This window comes from Camelus bactrianus, chromosome 24, assembly GCF_048773025.1.
Source record: "Camelus bactrianus isolate YW-2024 breed Bactrian camel chromosome 24, ASM4877302v1, whole genome shotgun sequence".
Taxonomy (NCBI): domain Eukaryota; kingdom Metazoa; phylum Chordata; class Mammalia; order Artiodactyla; family Camelidae; genus Camelus; species Camelus bactrianus.
Window position 1 is genome coordinate 15,513,058 of NC_133562.1, and position 19,765 is coordinate 15,532,822.

Below are 19,765 nucleotides of genomic sequence, written 5' to 3' on the forward strand. Positions count from 1 at the left end.
AGAAAATTTTGAGAATCTCAAATCTAGCTCACTAAAGAAGCTTGTAAAAGATATACGTTGGTAACAAGAAACAAAATAACACCAATGAGAAATCTGATGAACAGAAAAATTTGTGTGCAAAATGTTTAACCAGGAATAAATATAATCAAATATTTACTGTGTAAATTAATACGAAATCATCTTAATACAAGGATTATTAAATAAGATAGGCATAACATGATGGAAAATAGAACATAGGTCAGGAAAAGGTCATATGGTCCTTAAACTGTTCAGGAACAAGCTAATAATGTTGATTATCTTCACATCCAGTAAATGAAATATGCATTTCAAAAATTCTAATAATTTATAGCTCAAAAACATATAAATAAAATATATCATAAAAAATTCAATTCTAAATTTAGTTTAGAACTTAGTTTCATCTAAAAATATGGTTTCAAATTATATAATGCAAAAATATGGATAAAAAATGAAGAGATAATAAAAAAGTTCACTATCATACTGAGATATTTTAATACAGCTTTCATAGTAATTGATACCTTAGTCAAAATAAATCAGAAATAGAAGATACTTAGGTAACACCATGAGCACAGTTCACAAAATGAACCTATTTAGAACATCCCACTATCAGAGAAACCATTTTTCTAAAATAAAATATTTATGCAAATTACCTATATGGTAGGAAACAAATTAAGCCTTAACAAAATTTTAAAAATATCCATCATATATGCTACCTTTATGAACAAATCAGAATGATATTAAAAATCAATTTAAAATAAATAACTTTAAAATTTAGTGGAGATAGAAGGGTTAGTTGTCTAAGACTGACCACAGGCTGTCTTTGCAGAGAGAGTATGCCTTTGATAAAGTTTCCAGAAATTAGTTAAGGTCCAATTTAGAAAAACTACCTAAATAAATGGAGAGATGGATCATGTCTGTGTTTAAGGATCCTCTCATAAAGATTTCATTTCTCTATCATATAATCCATAAATGAATATGATTCCAATGATAATTCCAATAAAATGTCTGAAGGAAATGAACAAGACAATACTGAAATTTATATGGAAGGACAAAGGTCAAGAATAGCCTAAAACTCTTAAGACGGGGAACTCACCATAATAAATAATCAAAACTCACTATGTAAGTTTAGTAATGTAGACATGAAGTATTGAGATAAAAATGTTAAGTAGACCAAACAAATTAAAAAGAGAATAGAAAGAGATCCACACAAAACAAATATGGAAGCCTCATATGTGACAGAGATGACTCTAAATATTAATAGATAAGTATAATAAATTATAATCCTTTCTTTTCAACATAAGAAAAAATGTAATTGGAGCCTCACTTCACATAATACTTATATATGAATTTCAAACTGATTATGATTCATGGCTGGCAAGCCAAATATGCATTCCTAAAATTCTAGAGATAGTTTGTTACTTTTACACTTGTAAATAGAAGATAGATTGAGAAAAAACTCAATTTTGAATATTTTAAACATATTTTAATCTAAAAGTATCATATAATTATGAAAGGAAAATTTCAAATCACGTAGAATAAAATACCAGAAAATATTTTTTGACTTCAAGGTAGGAAAACTTGATTTTAAAAGTTTGGTAAAACATAAAAGTTCAAAGTGAAATATTTATAACTTTCAGTACACTAAAATCGAAATTTCTCTTCATCAGAAGTTACCATAAAGAAATGAAAGATGATTGGATGAAACTATTTTTAACGTGCAACTTTAAAATATTTAGTATTCATAACATAAAACAAATTCTTGAAAATCAGAAAAAAAAAAAAAAACCATCACTCAACATACAGAATTAAAAACCATGAGCAGGTTTTTCACGGAAAAGGAAATACAAATAACCTGCAAGAGCCATTAAAATATGTTTAGTCTCATTCTTCATTATAGATTCATTTAAAAACCCATAATGAGACACAATTGAAGAGCCTTATAATAGAAAGTGGCCAAAAAACCCCCCCAACAAAAACACAGTAGTTTTAACCCTAGATAGGAATGCAAATTGGTACAGAATGTGTATATTATTGCCTTTTACTGAACTACTATTTCTGTTTACCATTTTCTTATTTCCGTTTACTATCATTTTCTTTTACTACAGTGAATGAGATGCAGTAGAAGAGGAAGGCAGAAAAGATGAGTCATGAGGGAAGGTCAGTAAGACACCACGTGTGAGAGGACTCAGCTCACCAATCCTGAAGGGAACCACCAGCCAGGATGTATGTAGTTTCTAAAACCTGAGAATGATCTTAAGCTGACAGCCACCAAAGAAACAAGGACCTCAATGCTCAAATCACAGGATCTGAATTTTGCCAAAACTGAATGAGCCGGAAAGCAGATTCATCCTGGAGTCTGCAGAAAGAAATGCAAGGCTGATACCTTGATTTTAGTCATGAAAGACCTAGAGCAGAGGAACCGGCTGAGCCACGACCCAGAGAAACTTTATGATAATAAATGGGTGCTGTTTTAAGCTGCTAAAACTCTGGTAATAAGCAACAGAGAATCAATATAGACAGAAAAATTGGCTACCAGTTAATTATTGACAGAGAATAAGTTTAAATAGCCTTGGTGCAAAGCTAAAAGTCAGTATTTTTTTAATTTTTAATTATAAAAACTCACTTTTTTTGATAAAGTAGCTAATTGTTTTTTTGATGATCTTGTTTCCCTCAGTACTTCAGTCACTATCTCTTCATTCTCCTCAACATTAACATTAACATCTTGTATTGATGTACAGTATAAATTATACAGACCATTAAGTCTATCCAACTCTCTCCTAGGAGAAAAAACACATTTGATTTTATCCACAAAGAAGGGGAAATTATATTTAAAATTGTATTTAAATTGCCCTCTGACTTAATGTAAATCAATAGAATTTATCTATTCCTAAAATTTTTCCCATCTCAAAGCAACTCCTGAAAAGCACCACTTAGATACAAAGAAGTAAATAGTGAGAAAAAAATGTATGTTTCCAGTGGGAAGAAATTGAGAGAAAAGTGATTTGTAAATTATTTAAAATAAACAACCTTTGGATTTGATCTCAGGTGAGAGATCTAAGCACCTGTGATTAATTCGCTGGGTAGTACAAAGATGAAAGGCAAGGAAAAAAGAAGAGAAGGAGATGTAAAAGTGGAAAGACCACACATTATTAAAGCTCTGGTTTACTGTCTTTTCTTCCACATGGTCATAGAGGTAAAACGGAGGAAACTGCAATCTGGGAAAGCAAGGGGCTTATTTAAAGAGAAGTAATTGCCTGACCGTTCTTTGTTTCTATGTGACCTTCCACAAAAAAGACCAGTGCTAATATGTGAACCAGATAATCCCTTATCTTATCTAGTAGACAGTACAGTATAGTGTAGTATCAGTATAGATAGTACATTATCTAGTAGAAAATATGTTTCAAATATAAAAGTCACTTTAGACCATGGTATTATAGTTTAATATATGAAGAAAGTACAGCGAGAAAATGCCAAAATTATCATGTGTGTAAAATATCAGCAAGCAATGCAGATAAGCCCAACTTTTTTTAAGACACCATAAACAAAATATAGAGTGGGAGATTTAATTGAAAGTCATATAAGAGACCAAAGAGTAAATCATTTGTGTGTAATAAAATCCTACAAACCAATATGGAATAGAAAAATTATCCAATAGACAAATGAGCAGAGAAGATAAACAAGAATTCACAAGAAAATAAATGCCAGTGGTGTGGCATTCATGTATTTATGGTGTGTTTATTGAACTGGCCCAGGCTCTCATACACTAACTATGATTTTAGGAGTAGAGTCAAATGAAACTGAAAGACACAACCTCCCTATATAAATGAAATTTGAAGCAACAAACAAATAGGCAAGAAGATTCTTCTTTACCCCTCCATGTCTGGAGAGTACAGGCTTCCTATCAGAATATCCACAAATCAGGCAATGTGATATATTACATTAACAAACTGAAGAATAAAAATCATATGATCATCTCAATATATGCAGAAAAAGTTTTTGATAAAATTCAACATCCATTTATGATATAGAACTCTCCAGAAAGTGAGAACAGAGGGAATATACCTCAACATGATAAAGATCATATACAGTAAGTCCACAGCTAACATCATACTCAACAGTGAAAAGTTGAAAGCCTTTCCTCTAAGATCAAGAACAAGGTAAGGATTCCCACTCTCACCACTTTTATTCAACATAGTACAGTAAGTCCTCGCCACTACTAAGAATCAGACAAGAAAAAGCAATTTTCAAAAATCCAAATTGGAAAGGAAGAAGTAAAACTGTCATTGCAGCAACGTGCTACTACATACAGAAAATCCTAAAGATGCCAGAAAACTAGTAGGGCTCCTCAAAGAATTCAGTAAAGTTGAAGGATACAAAATTAATATACAGAAATTTATTACATTTCTATACACTAACAACAAACTATTGGAAAGTGATATTAAGGAATAATTCCATTTACCATTCCCTCAAAAAGAATAAAATACCTAGCAATAAATCTACCTAAGGAGGTAAAAGACGTGCACTCAGAAAACTGTAAGACACTGATGGAAGAAACTGAAGACTACACAAACAGATGGAAAGATATACTGTATTCATGGATTGGAAGAATTAACATTATTAAAATGACCATACTATCAAAAGCAATCTACAGATTAAATGCAATCCTTATCAAAATACCAAGAGCATTTTTCACAGAACAACAACAAATCATTTTAAAACTTGTATGGAAACACAAAAAACCCTGAATAGCCAAAACAATCTTGAGAAAGAACAGAGTTGGAGGAATCATGCTCCTTGACTTCAGCCTATACTGCAAAGCTACAGTATCAAAACAGTATGGTGCTGGCACAAAAGCAGACACATAGATCAATGGAACAGAATAGAGAGTCCAGAAATAAACTCATACACTTATGGTCAATAAATCTATAACAAAGGAGGCAAGAACATACAGTGGAGAAAAGACAGTCTCTTAAATAAGTCGTGCCAGGAAACTGAAGAACTACATGTAAAACAATGAAATTAGAACATTTTCTCACACAATATACAAAAATAAACTAAAAATGAGTTAAAGACATAAATATAAGACCAGAAGCTATAAAACTCCTAGAAGAAAACATAGACGGAAAGAAAGAGGGAAGGGGCAAGAAAGGGTTTAGGGGATTAAGAGGTACAAACATTTATATATATATAAATAAATAAGCTACAAGGATATACTATACAACACAGGGAATATAGTAAACATTTTATAATAATTATAAATGCAGTATAATCTTTAAAAATTGTGAACCACTATGTTGTACACTTGTAACATATAATATTGTACATCTACTACATCTCAATAAAAATAACGTTTAAGCACATGTTGAATTGCCATTGGATAGAAGGCAATATAAACATCTATAATAAGTAGATGTTATTCAGATCATAGGATAGTGTGCAAATCTTTGTTTTTCATTTTGCTTATATTTACTTGACTCTAGCTCCATACTGAATATGAGCTTTTTTTATACTAAATCATTTACCAAATTGAATAAATAAAAACTTTATATCACATAGAAACAAAGATTTTAAAACCAAATCAATGAGAAACTAAAAGAATATCATAAAATATAAATATATTAGAAATATAGTAAAAAATTAAGTTAATATACAAAATATAATTAATCTATATATTTAAAAGTATTCAATGTTATTAGAAATCAACTATGAGTTAAATTAATTAGATGCTATGTTTATAAATTAATACAAAGCTATATAATTTATTTTTTATAATATCTCATGCTGTAAAATTTTTCTTAGTCACTTTTGCACATAGGTGGCAGAAATATATATTGTTAGAGCATATCCATAGACAATGTGGCAATATGTCTGAATAGCTTTAAAATGACACAGAAAAATACTGCTTTAGGAATTCATACACATGTGGTTTACATATGTAAAAGGTACATATATTAATTTATATATAAACTTGATAGTAAGATAGATACAGGTAATGCAGATCTTTCTTTTTATCTGAATTTCTTATAAAGGAGTATACATTACATTTTTAATTAAAATTTTAGTTCTAAATGCTATGAATAATACTGTGGAAAATACTTACCTGTAGCCTTCTATGCTTATTTTATCTTTAATAATATCCTTTTCCATGTCTTCTCTAATTTGTTTAGCATTCAATTTGGCTTTTTTGAGATTTTCTATGGTTTCTTCAAGTTCTCCATGAACTTGTCTGTATAGTTCCATTGCCTAGAAATAAAAAAAGTTTGCTAATATATGCACTAATTGGTTAATTAAAATAATCAGACAAGGAAGATCAGAGAAAGGACTCAGAGTCGTTTTGATTAGATTATAAATGTTCTTTATATCGATTTTTTCCCAGATTTAGTCTATTGTTTAGCACAATAGAGTTGTAGGTTTCTTTTACCTTACAAGGCATCAATACTAGAAATGTAGAAGTTACTGAGTAACTTCAATATCCCAATGAACGTGACCAAAATAAAATTATTAACTTTCCATCCACAAAAAACTACAACTTTTTATTGTTCAAATAATACATTATTGTAGAAAAATCAGAAAACACAAATGAATAAAGAACATTTTTAAAATCACCTATAATCTTCTCACTCATGAATAAAATAAAAATGCTGGCAAAAATGTGAGGTGTATCAGGTGGGATTGGTTGTGGTTATAGAAGAAAAAAGCCAAGTATACAAAACTGTAGTTTATTTTTCTCTCTCAGAAATAGAAACAAGGCTCCTCTGGGCTTTCTCTTCAGCCATCCTAAATACCAGCTTCCATTCCCAAGGTTACTTTGTGCTATAAAATGGAAGTCAGAGCTACAGATACCACATCTGGGTTAGTCCATTTTAGAAAGCTTTCCTAAAAACTCCTATATTACTCCGACCCACATCTCATTAGAAATACCACGAGAAAGGGGAAACTGGGAAACGAATTTTAGCCTGACACAATGACATCCAGCCATAGAAAAGGGGCCTACTATTAAGAAAGGACAGTACTAGAATCCGCTGGTCCACGGTGGAGAAATCGGAGTCTCCAGCACTGCTACTACTTCAGTAACATAAACGGTTAGAGACGCTTTGGAGACCAGCATGGTTTTATCTAATGAAGTTGAAAATGGATATAACCCATGACTTAGCAAGTCACTAGATACACAGCCAAGAAAAATTCACAAACATAGAGAGAGGAACATGATCATGGCTGCTTATCATTTATATTCAAATCAGCACTGTAGCCAAATGCTGGAAACAACTCAGATGACCAAGAGAAAATGGTAAATAAGAAATTCTAAGGTATCTATTTGATGGAACATGGCAAATAAAATGAATGAACTAAATCTGCATGTATCAATAGTAAATTGACTAAAATAATGTCAGATTAAAAAAACAAATTGCAGAGTTATAAGATGTATGATAATATTATAAACAATACTATGTATTGTGCATAAATACATATATAAGTATTATTCAAATTTTGCCTAGAAACAGAATTTCATGATGAGGCTGTCTATGAAGAACAAGGGAGGAAAATGGAAAGAATAGAGGCATTTAACAACTTACATTACTTCACTTTACATAATCAAAAACAAACATGATACAAAGTTAAATTTGTTCATTTAGTGGCAGGTATAAATAATTTACTTTTCTATAATAAGATCCCACAACAGGAGAGTTAAATTTCATTAATCATTAAAAAGACCTTACACTTCAGTTACATATTTTCATCTACAATGAAACTGATATATTCTACTTACATTATTCCTTAGTTTGATTTACAGCTTCAATTAATACCATGTTACTTAAAATCTCCAAAATTTTATTAGTAGACTGACTAAATATTATTAACATCCTAAGTATAAAAGTAAGGAAAGAAGACACAGTTTAAATGACTACCAATCAATTGTACCCTGTATAGTTTAATAATTCCTTAAGGAAATAAATAGCAGGTTAATTTTAAATGAAAATGAAATCTTTAAGGATATGTTAATTTCTCATAGTTGAAACCTTTATAACTAAGTTAACAATCTGTAAAATGCACATTAATTCATTTACCTCAAATTTTTTCTGATAAAATTCCCTCAGAGCTTCAAGTTCATAATCCCGCTTTGAGAGCAGCAGAGGGCGATATTTATTCATGTAGTCTACGTCTTCTTGAAGTTTTGTATTAGCTTCTTCTAATTTTGCCTTTTGTTCCTCAAGACATTTTACTTGATGAGTTTCACTTTCAAGATGCCATCGTAATTCTATAATATCTCTCAAATAGGCCTCGTGCTCTAGGCATACAATGATGATAATAAAAGAAAATCAGTTTGTAAAATAAAAGCTTCCGAAGGACATCTTTACTTGGTAATAGATAAATATGAAATATTTTCATGTCAGAAATTACTTATCTGCAAATCTTGCTAAATTTAAAATTAGTTATTTTAATATTGCATTATAAAAATATGTCGGTTTCTTCATTCACCATTAAATGGATTAAAATATATAAAAATCACCAGAAAATTATAAAAATAACTCATATAAAAATAGTATACAAAATAATGTTCACTACAAAAATAAAAATTAAGTAGAAAACAGAATAATCTCACTCACAAAGCAAAATTAAAACAAATTAAAATGCACAGGTCTAGTAATAAGCCTAACATAAATTGTGCAAGACCTATAGGGAAAAAATGACAAAGTGCTATCAAACAATAGAAAAATAAATTTGAATATAAGGATAAAAATTTTGGGTTCTGTGTAAAAATATTTGAAATTATAAATACAAAAATTCCCCTCAATTAATTTATAAATTAAACTAAATGTCAATTAACAGACTAGGACAATTTTAGAGAAACTAGATAAAAAATTTCTTCATTACATTAATAAAATTTCTAAGGTTAACCTAACTTTGCATTCTTGGACTAAAATTACATTGGCTATGTTGGGGTTCTTTTTCTCTTTTTAAAATAAATTTCTTGATGAGTTTTACTGATATATTCATTGAGGATATTTTGCATTTATACTCATGAATTCAGCCTTTCCATATTTGTATTATCCTCATCAAATTTGCTTTATAATTTATGCCAGCTTCTTATATCAGTTGTAGTTTGTTTTATTTCTATTCTTTAGGATTTTGTCGAGGTTTGAAATTACATGTTTCATACTATTGTCCCAGTATGTATGTATGTATGTGTGTATTTTGCAGGGAAGGATTTTTAGTGACTAAGTCAACATCTTTCCTTTAATGGCTATACGTATATTTGGGTTATCTATTTATATATCAATCCATTTTTCCTGTGAATTCATCCAGTTCATCAAAGTTTCAATAATATTCTGAGACATTTGTTCCAATTACCTTCATTTTTATTAATCACTGCTACATGTTTATGTACCATTTTCATTCCTAATTGGATTTAGTTATATATTTGCTGTGTTCTTAATGAATCCTGTTATTGATTTTCTATTATTCTTTTTTTCATCATTCTCTTTATAGTAAGCCAACACTCATTAGCTCTGCGTATCTTCTGAATTATATAAATTTCATCATTTAGCCATTTTGTTATTGGTTTTCTGCTTTTTCTTTTGTATTTATTTTGCTTTGACTTTTCTAAATTCTGAAGTCATATTTCAAAACTATGAATCTATCTTCTTTTCTGATATAATAAAACTATTGATTTTCCTTTATGACTTAGCTTTTTTTCACTCAAGTGAAGAAAATTTTAATAAGTTTTATTGATACAGTTTTAAATGTTTTCTAATTTCTTGAATTTGTGCAATGTTTGACACTATCCACATTTTTACTGTTTATATTAATGAGACAGTAGTATTTTTGCTTTAAAAAGTCAGTCACCATTTTTTCAGCATTACATTATCTCCATGATGATCTTCTATTAGATATTCATCATACCTTCTCATTTTATATTCTATGCTTTTGAATATTTTATTTATATTTCCTTCTCCTTGTGTGGCTGTAATGCATTCCATGTAATTTCTTCAAAGTTTACAGCTATTACTTTTCCCTTCCTTAGTCTAACAGACCATTTAGCCAATCACTGAGTTATTAATTTTGAGTAACGTATTTTTAATTTCTAGTGAGGCTTTTTACTTACATTTTTGCTTTCTTTTAAAATAGTCTTTTAGTTCTTCTTTTTATTTCTTGAGACATATTAAACATACTCATTTTATAATCTCATGTATAATACAGTATCTGAAAACTTTTTGAGTAACACTTTGCTGTTTCTACCAACTCACACTCTTTGAATCTGTAGCTTTGCGTTTTATGATATTTGATATTCAGCTATTCCTTATCTTGAAATTTTATCTGGTATCTAGATTGAGGTTTCAGTCTTCAAGAAAAAAATCTGTCTTTGCTCCTGAAGATGCTTAGCTTTACTACCATCTCACAGAACATTTAAATGACATTCTCCACTTAACTATTTTCAGATACACAGACAGCAGGAATTTCAGTCACAAATCCACTTAGATCACTACATTTAGAATTCTTAGAGAATACTGTTTGTTTTCCTCCACTGACTAAGTGAAACAAGCTACCTTCTCTGCTATTCAGTCTGAGCAACAGGTTTATTCATGATTTATGCTTGCGCTGGAGATGGAGATCTTTGTTTCTCATCTTCATGTCATGACTTCTAACTGGACTTCTCATCTGGATGAGCCTTAGGCTTTATCCCCAGGCTCCTGTACCAAATAGATATATTGAAATGGGAACCAAAGGATATCAGGGTTTCAGGGATTCCTTCAAGGCTAAATCTGACATTGGTGCACCAAAAAATTCCATCCCAAACTTAAATGTTGGTCGTGACGCATTTCTTAATTTATTGAGAGCTTGTCAGGATATTTCATAGGATTTTTAGCAATAAAATACATGAACAAAACCTGACAGCTGAAAGTGAGAATGAGAGAAATATGAAGCTGATCTGAACGCACCACACAGTCATGAAGAGCCCAGCCCATTAGATCTGCAGCTTGAAGAAGATCCTCCTTAGCCCACCCACAAAGCCATAAACAAAATGCTTATTGTAAGCCACTGAGTTCCAAAGTCATTTGCTACAAAGCATTACTATAGTAATAGCTAATTAATTCATATGACAAAGCAATTTGTTGAAACAAAACAAAATAAGAATATTTAACTAAATTAATTAATTCTATTAATTCCTAAGATATTCTTCCATGGTAGAGGCACTCTTGTGAGCATTTATATGGGACACAATTATCTTCATACTCCATCCTTTCTGAAAGGTTAATCCCCAAAACTCCCTCCCAGACTTCCTTTCACCAGTCTTACATTCGTGTTCTTTCTAGCTACCTGACCACTGTGCCTTCCCTTTTGCCACCTTCCATCTATACCTCAGGCCATTTCTCCTTCAAGATGATTTGCCTCCACCTTTCTCAAACTGAGGTTGTACTATGGCAGCTCCCCAAACTATGTCAACATACAATTCAAATCCATTCATAAACTGAGGCTGTGAATTTTTCTCTCCCTTTAGATGGTCATAGGAAAGTATGAGAAGCCATAAATGTAAGTTAAGGGAAAGACAGGGAAGCTACAAAAGCAGGTACAATGGAAGTACCAGGGGAATTTGAGTCATTAGTTTATTTGTGCCTTCAGATTCTTCAGAAGAGTAATGTATGTATTCTTATTTTATAAGAAAACATTGCTATGCACATCCAATTTTATAATTTGTAGGATCAAAGAACACCCATTTATGGTGAAAAACTTATTTCTGGTTAACTTTTTTGATAGGGAAAAGAAAAGGCAGTTGTTAGATTATTGGCTGCGTATCAGATGTCAAGGGCTATTATACTGGGGAGGGGAATGCAGTGAGTAAGCAGAAAGGAAGGCAGTCAAGGGTATAAATACCCCAGCCTCACTCTTCTCCATTATCTCCCACGGTCTCTTGACACTGATTCCCATTGGCTGAACCCAGCAGGAAGACAGAGTGCAAAAGCTATCTTTAATGCAGTCTATTATAAAGCAGCCTTATGAGTCACAATACAAGCATGGGTGGGATGATTAGGGGAATGGATGGATTTGAAGAAGGAACCACAAGCTATCTAGAAAGAAGTAAATTTCCATAATTTTACTCAAAAAAGAAACTTCTACAAACATTATACTTAATGTCAAGGCTGTTAAGGAAATTAGACATTTTTCCTATCATATATGCTAGGGGTTTTGAGATTCTAATGATTGTAAAAATATATGAATCTATAACTTGTAAACAAATTCATAAAATTTAGAGATTATATCCCAAATATCTTAATATAAAGGCAGAATAGGTATATAAATTATTACATTAGTAGAATATTCACATCATAAATTCTATTTAAAAACCTCAGGAATCAGAACAAACTCACTCCAAACTCAAATTATTTTATATTTATAAACAGTTGTAGATATCAAATATTTTATGAAATGTATCACTTTAAAATGTGGGTAGAAAAAGGTGTACTCTTACCTGAGTTTAGAGTGCTTTTTGCATAATCTTTATAGTTAACTCTTCAGTAAAGAGTGACAACGACACTTTACTAACCAGACAACAACTGGGTTAGATTTACTCCCAGTCTAGGTTCTAGGCTCATTTCTTGGTTCTTAAATTCTGCTCCATAAGGGAGTGAACAAATGGAGAGTTTAAGCTGTGAGCTCAGTATTACTTTAAAAGGAAGAAAGAGCCATTAAACCTACAATTAATTGATCTATATATAAATTGATCAGCCAAAATGAAATAAAACCAGCCCTCAACATTGACTTTTCTACTACGACTACTACTACTGACAAGGAATGGCCTCCCGAACAATTAAAACTTGCAGATGGTTCTTTGTGGATGTGAATGTGAATCTGCTCAACAATCTCCTGGGATCCAGAATTTCCCAGGATGACTGTAATCTCAGGTGTGTGTGTGTGTGTGTGTGTGTGTGTGTACGTGAATCTTCAATTAAAATTGTTCCCCTCTGATAACATAAAAAGCTTCCAGCCTCAGCAGGATAAGGAAGTCTGACAAGCTTGATAAACCCAGTGACTGGAGAATAAAAAATCAAGTACTTCAAGATTGTTTAATACTTTACCACAGGTCCCTCACTCTGTCACCTAAAAGACAGCATTTCCTTTTTAAACACATGTTACCTCCATGACTCCTGAAAACACCTTAAATTTCATTGCCTGCTATAAGTTCCCAAAGCAAACTTACTACTGAATTCTCAAAAGCAGACACATGTAGTTCCTAAAATATCATTTAGAATTCTCTCATTTTCCTAGATTTAAAGATGTGGCTGATGACACCAAGTGGCAATCACTTTAAATTTCTAAATTTCTAGCAACTGAAATATTGTAGTCATTATAGGAAATATGTGCCAAATGTCTGCATGCCCTTTGGGTACTACAAATTCCATGGGATTTCTGACAAACACCAAATGACAGCAGATCCCAGGTTTCCTCAGTGCAGTCCCAATTTATGTCTGTGAACTCGGCATTATCATTAATAGCATCTTTCAAAGATGCACTGATTTGCATGAAAAATAATACGGTCACTCTAAGCAGAGGTAATTTTTCTTTATTCAGTGCATCAGCTGGCCATCCATGTCTCTCCAACAAAGAAAACGGCAATATGAAAAATTCCTATTATTACCTTTCTGCACAGCTAACGGGATTTCTTGAAGTTTCCAGATTGACCAAGAATCAATTTGCATGTTAATATTTTTCCTTCTAGATTTTTGTTGTTTTAAAGCTTCTTCAGCTTCTGCACGGTCAGTTTCTAGACTTTTAATCAGATAGATTGCCTCTGACAGCAATGTTTCCATTTCCTGCTTTAATTCTGGACACTTTTCATCTTAAAAGAGAAATACATATTCACATTTGTTAATGAATCAGCCTATAAGCTAAATGGTGGGAACATAGGTACTATCTGAATTGCTATCTTTTTAATATTTACATATTTAATAGAGAATTTTAGAAAAAATGAATTAGCCTTTTAAAGGCAGTTATCATAATACAATCATAACTTTGATTATAACCTTTGAAGATAAATTTAGAAATGAATAATTTATAAAATAATTAGAATAACTAAGTCTCAACCATTATCTTCATGTGTAATTTTTTTTTCTGAAGGGAAAAACACATGTTCTATTCACAGGCTGTATTACAGAGCTTTATTTTGAAATTATGCTTATGTTTCCCCCCATTCTATGAGAAAAGCAAATCATGATGACTACATCAGATAAATACTGAAAGTCCTCAAATGGTTCTAAAAAAAAAGACACTTTATTCTTTATCTTATCAGATAATAACAACCCTAGTTAGCCTTGCCAGAAATTCATCACTGTTTCCAAATTCTATTCAGTTATAATACAAATGAGCTCCTTTAATAAGAAATATTTGTGTTCACTAAGAAAGACAGATATTGGTCCCATGTTGTGAGATATATACTTGTAAACAGTGGCTTCTGCCAAAATGCGACTTGACAAGAAGACATAAACAAACACCAAGTGTCAAGAAAGGCAAAGCCTCCAAAGAGCTGAAGCTGGAGGAAAAACCGTGAAACTGGATCAAGAAGAAAGGCAACTAACAGGCCTTTGTTTTGTTTTACTTCTGGACAATAAACACATTAATTTTCTGCCAGAAGGTAGTATTACACAGTGGTTATTAGTGCAAGCTTAGCAGTTACACAGTTTCTACTTCTAATCTAGTGGGCATGTCAAAGAAATTCAGCTTGTGCCTGTAAAGAATTCTTGAGAAACAGATTTCTCTATTGTAGTGCATCAAATTATATTCTCCTGGGCTGGTCTTTTACTTGGGTTCTATTTATTTGGTCTACTGTCTTCTTTTTTCAAATTCTACCATATTCTGGACACTTCATATTCTTAACTGTCTGTTCTTTATGACAACCATATACTTTGAACACTGTATACTTCGGGCAACTTATGATCCATTCAAATTTTAGAACAAGATTTCAGTCTGAAACACATGAGGAAGTTAATGCCACTTAAAATTGAAGCACTGGATATATATGTTTTACCACAGGTGACCATTATGTCTGTACAAGGTGTCTTTCATGTTTCTGTAATAGCAGTCTAAAATAAATGCTGCATGTACAACTTGGGGTAACTCCAATTCATTCTATTTAACATCTCTGTCAATTTTTTTCCCAGAATACCATCTCAACCAGTTTTACTATTTCATATTAAGTGAGAAACTATTGGCATTTTTTTGTTAGCATAAACAATTACAATAAATCTTTCTCACCCTGATGTTGTCTTATGTTTGAGAGTCAAATATACATGTTTATAATAAACATAATTGTAGTTAACTTAGCTTTTATTGTGACTATTAACACATTGATCCTTTCTCCTAGAATTTGTCATGTGAAAAATTAAGAAATAGTGAATGAGGTTTTCATCTTCATTATAAACATAAACAGTGAAAAGGAAAATAGTAAAAACAGAACCTCACTATGAATCACGGCTCTGAATAACAAAATATTTATGCTTCTCAAAAGTCCTGAGTTATTAGTTATCCTTCACTAGAAGGTGTTAAACAACTTTCTGTGGCAAGAGTAGGAGGAAGTGTTTAATATAATGTCAAGAATATATTCAAATATGTTGAAGATAATTTTAACACACATTTTATACCAGAATATAAATTATTTTACATTTTGTAAATTGTGACAAGAATATTAGTCTTAATTTATACAGATAGTAATGCTGTGATGTCCAATATGGTAGCCATGAACCACATGAAACTATTTACATTTAAACTTTGGTTAAAGTTAAACTTAAAAATTAAATTCTTCAGCCTCACTAGCTACATTTTAAGTGCTCAATTGCTGGATGTGCCTAGTAGCTACCCTGTTGGACAGCGAAGACATGGAACACTTCTACTACCACAGAAAGTTCTACTGGACAGCACTGAAATACAGTTAGCATCTTGAGAAGTGGGCAGGGATCATTATATACTCAGCACCTAGAGCAGTATATGGTATAAAACAGTAAAAATGTTTGTTGAATAAACATTTAATCAAATGATACAGAAGGTTCTCTATTAGACACTCATAAGAATGATAAAACTCTTCTTATATACAATTCTTGTGGAAGTTAGAAATTTATAAATAAAAGACCATGAGTTTTTAAATAATGCACTTATCTAATATGAGGTACAACTTTACCTCTCAATTCTGGTTTGGCCTCTTTCACTACTGTAGCAACACTTTGATCTTCTTTCAGGTCTTTTGTGGAAGAAGTACTGCTCCTTTATAATGAGAAAGAAGTCACCAATTACTAAAGGAGGGCTGTACTTAAAGTTAGTAAAAAAAAAGTTCAGGTGATGCTTTTACATTGAATTTTACATGTTAGTGATGAAACTTACTATACACGCAAATGCTACATATAGGAGATTAATATAGCAAAATTCTAATAGGTAATAGACTTTATATTCCAGGGTAATTAGAAAAGAAATTAAAAATTTGTTACACATAACTTGAAATTTCGTATTTTTAAAAACGAAATTCATCTTTTCTATAGACTGTTGCTATCAGAAAAAAGAGTTTATCGGAAATATTTCAAGAGCTATTTCTCTAATTTCAGTTTAGTAGTTTCTGAGGAACCAACATAAATGGTAAGGAGCAAAGTGTTATTTCACTTTTGAAGTTAATATGATTTTAGAAAAATGTCCAAAATAAAATGTTGTATCTTTTCTAAAAAATCTTTCTAAGCTAAAGTTCTATATACTAAAAAAAAAAAAATTCATTATCAATATTTCTCTGGTACAATTCTTGGATCCCAGACAAATTTTCATTGTATTTTTTTAAGAAGTACTCTTCCTGTGATAAAAGTTGTAAGAAAACAGATACCAACAACAAAGCAGGGAAGTTTCACTTCATCCATGTGATACTGCGTATGAGAACATTCCAGTTTACAGTTGAATAATATTCCATTGCACAAACATACCACCCCTTATTTATCTATGAGTCCACTGACGGATCGGAGGTTTCCACCTTTTGGCTACGGTAAATAATGATGACATGGATATTTTCATTCAAGTTTTGGTTTGAATACCTGTTTTGAAGTTTTTTGCATATGGATGGGTCATATGGTAATCCTACATTTACCTTTCTGAGGAACCACCAAACCGTTTTTCACAGTGGTAGAATCATTTCACATTCCCACTAGCAATGTACCAGGGTTCCAACATTCAATAAAAGTGTCTGGATCGAGCTTCTTTGTCTTGTTCCTGATCTTAGACTGAAAATTTTCAGTCTATTATCATTAAATATAATGTCAGTCAAGGATTTCTCATAAATGTCCTTTTCCATGTTTTGGAGTTCCCTTCCAATCCTAGTTTTTTGAGCGTTTTCATCATGAAAATGTACTGGATTTTGCCACGTGTTTTCCACAGCAATTGAGATGTTCACATGGAATTCCCCCCCTCTTTTTTACTATGATGTATTACAATGATTGTTTTTTGTATTTTGAACCACTCTTACGTTCCTAGGATAAATCTTACTTGGCCATGATATATAATTCTACTAATATGTTGCTGGATTCATGTTGCTAGTGTTTTGTTGAGAATGTTTGCATCTATATTCATAAATTCATTGATCTACACTTCCTTTTCTTGTGATTCCTTTATCTGGCTTTATCAGAGTAATGCTGACCACACAGAATGGGTTACAAAGTGTTCCCTTTTCTTCCGTTGTAAAAAAAAAAAAAAAGTTTGAGAAGCACTAGTATTAATCTTTCTTTCAGTGTTTAGTAGAATTCACCAGTGAAGCCATCAGGTCCTGGGCTTTTTCTCTGGTAGGAGATTTTTCCTCCTGTTATTGATTTTTAATTTCACTGAACTGTATCAGAGAAATACTTTCTATGATTTTAATATTTTTAATCTTTTGAGATTTTTTAATGTGCTTTAACATATGATATATCCTGAATAATGTTCAATGTGAATGTGAAAAGAATGTGTTATCTACTGTTGCTGGGTGGAGAGTACTATGTAAGTCAGTTAGGCCTACATGGTCTTAGTTCTGCTCAAGTCTAATTCTTTATTAATCTTTTTGGTGCTTTTATCTATTATTGGAAATGGAGGTATTGAATTCTCAAACTCTTAATATAGAACTGTCTACTTCTTTCATTTCTATCAGTTTATACTTCATACATTTTGAGGTTATGTTTTTAGGTATGTATATAATTTTTATATCTTCTTGATGGAGTGGGCCTTTTATCAAGATATCAAGTATTCTTTGTCCCTTGTAATATGTTTTGGTTTAAAGTCTATTCTGTATTTTATTAATTTAGACACTCAAAGTCTCTTTTGGTTATCATTTCCTGAAACATACTTTTCTTCCTTTCACTTTCAACCTACTTGTGTTTTTTGATCTCAAGTGAGTCTCTTATAAACAGCATACAGCTGGATAATGTATTCTTATCCATTCTACCACTACCTATCTTTTAATAGGAGAGTTTAATTCACTTTCATGAAAAGTAATTACTGACAAGAAAGAACTTACTTCTGTCATTTTGCTATTTTTATATTTTTTATATTTTCATTCTTTAATTTCTCCATAACTCTCTTCTTTAGTGATTAGTTAATTTTATTCTTTTAGTTTCCTTTGTATTGGATTTCTGTGTTTTTTTTATTAGAGTTTTTCTTAGTGGTTCTTTGAAGATTATAATTAACATCTTAACTTCAAAAAATTAAGTATGAATTAAAACCAATGTAGTTTCAATAGTATTAAAAATTCTGTTCCTTTACAGCTCTGCTTCCTCTCTTTATGTTGTCATTTTCACAAATTACACATTTATACATTGTATACTCATTAATATAGATTTATAGTTAATTTTATCCATTTAATTTTAATTAGATAGAAAAATAAAATACATACATAATAAAAATGCAATTATACTGACTTTTGTATTTATCTTTGTAGCTAACTTTACTGTTGTTATTTCTTCATATGTCTTCAAGTTACTGTCTAGTATGCTTTCATTTCTGCCTGAAGGGACTACCTGAAGGATTTCTGATAGAGCAGGTCTGATAGTGATGGAGCCCCCCAGGTTTTGCTTACTGGGGTGGGAGTAGCTTAATTTCTCCTTTATTTTTGAAGGACACTTTTTGCAAGACTCAAAATATTTGTTTGACAGGTTATTTTCTTCCAGCATTTTACATGTCATTCCACTGCCTTCTGTCCTCCATAATTTCCGATGAGAAATTGTTTATTTTATTGATGATCTCTTGTACATGATAAGTCACTTCTCTCTTGCCACTTTCAAAATACTATCTTTGATCCAGGCTTTCAACAATTTGACTATATTATGTCTTAGTGTGAATCTCTGAGTTTATCCTGCTTAGATTTCATTGAGTTTAGTGGAAGTACAGATTCATTTTTTCCATCAAATTTGAAGAGTTTTCAGCCAATATTTCTTACATCTTCTTTCTTTTTTCTCTCCCCTGTCAGTCACTCTTGTACTCCAATTATGGGTATATTTGTATTCTTGATGGTGTACCTTGGATCTAGTAGGCCCTGTTCATTTTTCTGCATTGTTTTACCTTTCTGTTCCTCAGCCTGAATAATCTCAATTGATCTATCTATATGTTCACTGATTCTTTCTTCTGCCTGCCCAAAGCTATTGATGAATTTCTCTAATTTTTCATTTCATTTATTTTACCTTTTAGCTCTGGAATGTCTATTTGGTTCTTTCTTATAATTCCTATCTCTTTATTGATATTCTATATGTGTTGAGATATTAGT

At 31.3% G+C, this 19,765-nt stretch overlaps 1 protein-coding gene across 1 annotated transcript in view; it reads right to left on the reverse strand.

Moving 5' to 3' along the window:
• The window catches only part of CCDC178 (coiled-coil domain containing 178), a 257,715-nt gene that overhangs the window by 220,538 nt on the left and 17,412 nt on the right, over positions 1–19,765 (reverse strand). Inside the window, 5 exon segments of the mRNA XM_010946961.3 lie at positions 2,642–2,795; positions 6,119–6,261; positions 8,085–8,305; positions 13,655–13,855; positions 16,187–16,269. Coding sequence (XP_010945263.2) covers positions 2,642–2,795; positions 6,119–6,261; positions 8,085–8,305; positions 13,655–13,855; positions 16,187–16,269 — 802 coding nt within the window.